At 32.6% G+C, this 7,914-nt stretch overlaps 1 protein-coding gene across 1 annotated transcript in view; it reads left to right on the top strand.

Annotated features, from left to right (window-relative positions):
• Positions 1-7,914, top strand: part of LOC111704061 (uncharacterized) — a 26,235-nt gene that overhangs the window by 6,389 nt on the left and 11,932 nt on the right. The window contains exon 2 of the mRNA XM_023476189.1: positions 5,241-6,115. Within this exon, the coding sequence (XP_023331957.1) occupies positions 5,333-6,115 (783 nt within the window). The 5' untranslated portion in view covers positions 5,241-5,332. The remainder of the gene's footprint in view (positions 1-5,240; positions 6,116-7,914) is intronic.

Below are 7,914 nucleotides of genomic sequence, written 5' to 3'. Positions count from 1 at the left end.
GAATATACAGGGGGACCCACATAATATTACTGAATATACAGGGGGACCCACAAAATATTACTGAATATACAGGGAGACCCACATAATATTACAGAATATACAGGGGGATCCACATAATATTACTGAATATACAGGGGGACCCACAAAATATTACTGAATATACAGGGGGACCCACAAAATATTACTGAATATACATATTTGTATTTGGTCCTACACCTTTCATGACATGAATGAATATATACTTTTGGTGTCTGTTTGTTTGTTTGTAACCGATAAAAGTCAAAACGGCTAAATCGGTTGGGCCAAAAAATATTGTGGGACCTCACATGACCCCAGAAAATGTTTATGGATGCTTAGAATTACAAATGGTTGTGTCAAAAATGTTTTAATTTTTGTATAATTTTGAAAATCCACGAAAAAAATTGTAAATCTGTTAAAACTGAGAGGTCACAAAAAATTACATCTGTATTGTTATTATTACAGAAAGTTTATAGTAAAATATGTGGGAATAGTTCAATGAAAAATATTTATTGTACTTGCGTTTATTTTTTTTTTACGGTTAGATAACTTAAAAGGTTTGTAGGCGCAGTAATTTCAAGTGACCAGTTTACAACGTATACTCAAATAACCTTATGTCGGGTCAAGGGTGAATGATATACGCTTATTTCTATTTAGGAAAATTGATTATTTCAGATTGTGGTTTCTCTGTAAATGACATTAAAGGAAATTGTCTGACAATATAAAACATTTTAAGAACATTATAAATACTTAGATGTTGATTTAAATAGTAAAAAAACTGTAGTAATTCTTTAAATGGAGCTACATATTTTGTCACTTTAACTTAAGATTCCTACTTCATTAAAATTCTGTTGAGCAAATAAAAATGTTTTAAATCCGTGTGTTTACTTTAAAAAAAATTATTTCATAATTTATTCTTTTTAAAATGAACCAAGTTGTGCACTGCAGTTGCAAAAATCCTTGTATTAAATATTTTGCACAAGAAAGAAATGCAAATTTTAAATCTGAAATATTTTGCTGCAATTGGAAAAATGTTCGAAATGAGGTTCAAAGCAAAGATTCTAAAATCATCGTAAGAATAAAACTATTGTTTTCTTTTCAGTAGCGGTCTATAAAAAGTGACATAACTCCGCAATTTATGTTGCTGAAACAAGGAAGGAAATTCTAGGAATTTATTTAATCTTCTTTATTTAAATTTGACTTGTCTGTCTGTTTGTTTGTTTGTATCCAATAAACGTCAAAACGGCTGAACCGATCGGGCCCAAATTTTTTGTGGGACATCACGTGACCAAAGGGAAGGTTTATGAATGATAATTTTTTTTTTTTTAATGTGTTTTAAAGGTTTTTAATTTTGTAAAAAATTTAAATTCTTAAAAATCCGCGAGTTTTTTTTTTAAATCCGCAAAATTTTTTTCCTCTTTGTTTCAAAATGTAAACAAAAAGAACATGTTCACAACTTAAATAGAAGATAGGCGCGAAGCGCCCTAAAAGCCTAGTATTGTTAATTTAACTTTATCAGCAACTAAAACTTGTGAAATATAACAAATACAAATTACCTTAATAGAGAAACCACGATTCCAAACAATCAATTTTTAATTTGAAAAGTTAGGATATCTCATTCATTCTTGAAAAGAAAAAGGTTTTCAAAGTGAATAGGACATGTTTCTGTACAGTTAAATAAATAAATAACGCTTACAGTCCCTTAAAGTATATATATATTCTATCAAGTGCTTACAGTCCCTTAAAGTAAATATATTCTATCAAGTGCTTACAGTCCCTTAAAGTAAATATATTCTATCAAGTGCTTACAGTCCCTTAAAGTAAATATATTCTATCAAGTGCTTACAGTCCCTTAAAGTATATATATTCTATCAAGTGCTTACAGTCCCTTAAAGTAAATATATTCTATCAAGTGCTTACAGTCCCTTAAAGTAAATATATTCTATCAAGTGCTACCAAAGTCCAAAGGTCTAATAATAGAAAATCTTGTTAGTTTCAAATAAGAAAACAAAGGAAAGCAAGTATATATCATCCTTCTAATGATTTATTGAGTTCACAATAGTAAATCATGAAACGCGGAGTACACTTTTTTTGTACTTTACAGAATTAGACCAAAAAATGAAAGGTTTTTAAAATTATGTTTTGATTTAAAATCCATCTTTCTCCAGCCGTAGGTCTTATGTGTACATTTTAAAACAATAAGATCAAAATATATTTCGCGAATTTTTTGGTGTCATTGGAAGATTTTCTCCAAGAAAAAATAATAATTTTTTTGAATTTTACAAGCACAATATGTGTTTTGATTTCAAATGTTCATTTAATATAAGTTCGGGAGGGAGGGAAGGGGGGGAGATTTAAAAGTTTCATTTAATTTCTATTTTTCCATCTGGTTGAGTATGAAAAGATTGTGGTTTAGAAATATTTCGATAGAATTTAATTTATTTAAAAGGAAAGCTGGTTGTGGGTCTAGTGTTAGCTGATTAGGCCAGGGCACAGAGATCCAGACAGCTTTGAAGAGTTGCACAGAGATCCAGACAGCTTTGAAGAGTTGCACAGAGATCCAGACAGCTTTGAAGAGTTGCACAGAGATCCAGACAGCTTTGAAGAGTTGCATCTATTTTCAAAAGTTAAAATTTATCTCATACTTTTTTGTCGTAGCCCTAAGCAAATACATTTTAGAACTCATATAAACCATTTTAGAACTCATATAAAACATTTTAGAACTCATATAAACCATTTTAGAACTCATATAAACCATTTTAGAACTCATATAAACCATTTATTTTTACCTTTAGTTTTTAAGAAGTAATTGTCATTTGTCGACCCATTACGCTTAATTTTTTTCTCAGATTCTGTAGCCTAAAATATGAATTCATTATATATTTTTTGTCTTCTGCTAAGAATTATTTTTTTAAAGTTTTTAACACGTTTATAGAATTACTCAATCTATGAAATCCCTGTTGACTCGTTAGGAACCTTGCGTTAGGGACCTTGCGTTAGGGCACATTTAAGACGTACAAAATTTTTCGCCGATTTTAATATTGGCTTTATTTGAAGGTAGACACTCTAAACCATTATTTTGATACCGGAAATATTTTGATACCGGAAATTGATTCAAAACTACTTTTGTTGAAATACATCTTGATTGTTAAAAGGAAAGTAATCGTAATTTCTAGTGATCTTCCATGCAAAAAGGGCAATCCCCGATTCACAACGGTTCACTTTATCTGATCAATATTGTGAAAGGAAGTTTTTCTAGGTTTAAAAGTGATAATTCCTATATGTTTTACTACAGTAGAACTGCGCAAGTCACTTTTTTTATAGAAACAAAAATTTAACATTATAAGTTCTCCAAATTGTAAACATGGATATCTAATTCACGTGGATTTAACGGTTCTGCCAATATTTCAGAAAACAGTGACTTTCGATCACAATTTGACCCCTTTTACATAATTGTATAGCCTTTATCTTAAATTCTTTTTTGTTGGCATATACATATATATAAATGAAAAAGTATAAAATAAACAAATCTCTAAGTCTAAAGACGGTTGAGTAATAGTCGAAAACACGTTTGATTTCAAATAAAAGAAATCGAATGCTTCTCTCTCTCGTAAGTTCAGGGTGAATTCATACTTGATCATACAGTCCCTTTAAAACTGAGTTAATTTAGTAAAGTTAGACAGGGATGTCTAGTATAGTTTGAACTGTAGGACAGATTAGCTGGGTTTCTACCTATTTCACTAAAAAGTCTCAGAGATTTCTCTTTTGCAGTTTTTACCTAAGATGTGATGTTAAATCTAAAGAAGGAACTGAGCTGTTGCCACAAACTCTGTTTACAATCAAACATCGTGGACCTTAGATAATTTAAGCTGAATGAATTCTGTTTGATTACATAATCTAAGTTTGAAATATGAAATATTTACAAAGCCAGGTTGAAAAGATAGGGATCTGAAAATTTTTGTTTTTGGTTGAAACCCAGTTACTGTCCGTGTTCCGTGTTCCGTGTTCGCTTAAAGGTACATGATGTCAATGTCAAAATCTGAATGGTACTCTTGTTGTCAGTTATCATCTATATATATACTTTGCTTGTCAGTTTGTTTGTTTGTTTGTTTGTGTCCCATAAACGACTGAACAAATCTGGCCCAAATTTGTTGTGGGACTTCGCAAGACCCCGAGGAAGGTTTATAAATGATCTAAATTCAAATATTAGCCTCCAACAAAATTCGATTTCCAGAAAAATTTGAAAATCCACGAATTTTTTTTCATAAAATCCGCGACATTTTTTTTTGTCTTACAATGTACACAAAGAGAAAATGTTTACAATTAAAAAATAGATGGGCGCGAAAGCCTAGTTAAGTAAGAAATATATATAAATGTTTATAATTTTGAAATATTGTGAATAAGGCATTGCTCTGTTTGAAAGGAGGGCCACCTGAAATATCGCTTACAGTCCCTGTAAGCCCGCTGTAGGTTTAGCTTCTAAAGTACGGATGTGAAAATTAAATATTCCCTGTTTTAATTCAATTTAATTATCACAAATCATATATTTTTAGAAATGTTCAAACAATATTTAAAATCATTCGCTATCTTTATATAAGGCTAGCTTGGAAACCCAGCTTTAACTGAAAATTGTGTACTTTCCATAAAAAAGTGAATCTACTGAACTTAGCATTTTTGAACCCAGCATAGAACATTCCTGTGGTTATTCCGAGTTCTCCAATCAAAATTTGAGACAAATTAGTCATGGACATACAAACAAACAAACAGAGATTAATACTTTATATAAATATATGCTAAGCTTTTACGGCGCTTTGCCCATCTTCTATTTTCATTGTGAACATTATCTCTTTGTACACGTTGTAAAGCAAAAATAAAAAAGTTCGCGGATTTCATAAAAAAATTTCATGGATTTTCAAAATGTTCAAAGATTTAATAAAAATCAAAATTTGTTTGATGCATATTTTTCAAATTTTGATCATTCATAAACCTTCCCTGGTGTCATGTGAAGTCCCACAAAAATGGGTGCCCGATCGATTCAGCCGTTCTGACGTTTATTTGGATACAACCAGAAAAAAAGTGTATATACTGGTATATACAGATAGAAACCAGGCTGAAATGTGACCTGTTTTCTCGGAACAAATGAGAAACTTTTTATCCCGGGGATTATGATATTGCAAGGAAAGTGCAGGAAACCAATTTTCTCAAAATAAGTTATATTTCAGGTCTGTCAGGAGTCCCAAGGAAATGCGTGTGCTACCCAGGAGCGGGTCAAAAAGTACACATGGACTAAACTACCTGGCCAGCCACCACTATCATGCCGGGTCATCCTTGGATAGGTCATTACCTGTTCCAACTATACCTGGCTTTAGTTCTGCTAGATTCAGGTGGACTAGAAGCCGATCAACTGGCATGGTGGCGGCAAGGGCTTCTTGTAAGCACTACATATCCTAAAGCAACACCTCCTCAAACTATTGTCAATGAAAAAGTACAAATGCCCCCAATACCTACCTGGACAGGCTCCAGTGACCCATATAGAAACCCTCCTTTACCCCTTAAATATTTTCAAAAGCGTGATTTGTTACTTTCTAGTGATTCTTCAGATTGGATTGAAAACAACGCACAAACTATGAGTACTACTAAAGAAGACCTAAACCAACCAAACCAAACTGTTAATTACAAAGCGTGCCTTTCACATAAAGCAGATTCCAGCTCAGAGTGTTCCACCCTAGCCAGACCTGCTGCAAAGCTCATTTGCAGCTTATCACCGAACCTGAGAATATCAAGGTTGCTCTTCCATTCTTCCTTCCCTTCCCGTTGCTGGAGCCCCTCTTTAGACTGTCCTCCCTCCATTCTTTCTCCCATTCAAATACATAATCTATTAAGTAACATCAGTCAGCTGTGCGAGAATGCCGCAAGTGATGTTTTGTGTGAAATCAACAGTGTAAATGCGCAGATAGAGCGTGTGGAACACGTGCTAGAAAGTGGTTATTGTATGACGTCATCACGGACAAATTATACTCAACAATACCAATCATGTGATCTACTTGAAGAGAATCCAGGGATATCCACACGATGTAAAAACTGCAAACAATGCAAGGTGAAAAAATTTTAGAATTTTTTTTAATAAACTAGGACTTGTAAGACATGGCCTTGATATTGTAACTATTATTAAACTTCTAACATGAATGTTTTAAGAGGAGTAACAAATATTTAAACAATTTTAAACCTTGTTTTCTCTTAAAAGAACCTCTGCATTGATGGATATTTAGAATTTTTAGAGATTTTTTCCATAATCAATGTTTTTAGTGAAAGAAAACTTAATTTGATGGAATAGAATCATTCTAGTTTCCCCAAGTCAATTTTATTACCTTTTGAAATGAAAATGCTCAAAATGTTTAAAAAAACTGTTTTCCTTTTTTTAAATCGGGGTTTTTAAGCAACTTACGTCTTGGAGTAGGAGTACTTTTATGTAATGATGGCTTGGTAAATATGCCTTAGGTTAGTAGATATATGATATACGGTACAAAATAAATTTAAACCATGGGCGTAATTAGAAATTTTTCCAGGGGGGCTTGATATTTTTTCGTTCCAGGGGGGGGGGGGGGCTCAGCAAACGTTAGGACCCGAAACCAGTAAAAACCATAGATTTAAGGGGAGGGGGGTTGAACCCCCGTACCCCCCCTTGAATACGCTTCTATCTTAAACAAAAAGTTTTCAACCAAAAACATTAAATTTCTTTTCAAGGTTCTTTGATTAAATTTATTTTTTGAATCAGTCCCTCTGTGTCTATAGTTATACAGAATAGTTTATTATAGAATTCAATTTTATACATTAACATACCGATCTTCCCAAATATGTAGTGTGTTTACTCTGCAAAATATTTGGTGTTTCATGTGTTCCATTAGTTCCATTGCCTTTACAAAGTCATAAATTGAGCCTAACTGTCGTCTTCCTTTAACATAGCTGGTTCTTACTATACTGTAATGTGAGAATTTTATTTCACTGCATGTGGGTTTCCTTTGAACTCTGGAAAAATTACATTTGATTTAATAAAATCCACCTTAAAATCATTAATTCTTTGATGATGCTATGTGTATTGTGTTACCTTAGTTAACTTAAAGGGGACCAAAGAATTATAATATAAAGATAATTGATTCAGTGTACTGTCTCTGGGCGGTAATGTTAACACAAGACGGATGTCACAGCCTGACATGGGATCCATCTTTCACATAAAAAAATCAATGAAATATTCTGGTCATAGGAAACTATTATGTGAATTATCAAAATCATCAAAATTAAATTCATTTAACCTTCTCGGGTACTAAACGAACACTGATGCATCTATTCTTGTTTACAAATTCCACCCAGAGAGAACTAGTTTCAATATGTACGCAGAATACGCAACCGCTTTCCTTGTCTTATTACCATGAAGGGTACTGTGTCGTGTGTAGTGCGTATGGTGTAACCTTAAATTTAAGGTATTGTTTTTAAGGAGGATAACGTCGGTTTTTGTCATTGTCGGTGTTTAAAACAAACCGCGATAGCAAAGAATTGACCGAAAAATCTGCAAAATTTTAGTTCTAAAGTAAAAAAATGGTCTTTTGAGAAACAGCATTTTAAAGCTTAAATTGATTCCAGAATATGGGATCCAAAGTCTCCCAAACGCCTTGTAATCTCAATTATAGTTTCTTTTAGTTAAAGTTGTTTTTGTAATTGTTGTGTATAAATTATGTAAGATATTCTACTTAATTTTATCTCTTTGAATTTAAATAAAAAGGCAATCATGTACCAGACAATGGTATAGGTACTAGATAAGAGAGGGGGGGGATCATGTACCAGAAAATGGTATAGGTACTAGATAAGAGAGGGGGAGGGGGTCATTTAGCAGACAATGGT

This window comes from Eurytemora carolleeae, unplaced genomic scaffold, assembly GCF_000591075.1.
Source record: "Eurytemora carolleeae unplaced genomic scaffold, Eaff_2.0 scaffold551, whole genome shotgun sequence".
NCBI lineage: Eukaryota > Metazoa > Arthropoda > Copepoda > Calanoida > Temoridae > Eurytemora > Eurytemora carolleeae.
The sequence above is the reverse complement of the archived record's forward strand: the minus strand, read 5'-3'. Positions and strand labels throughout refer to the sequence as shown.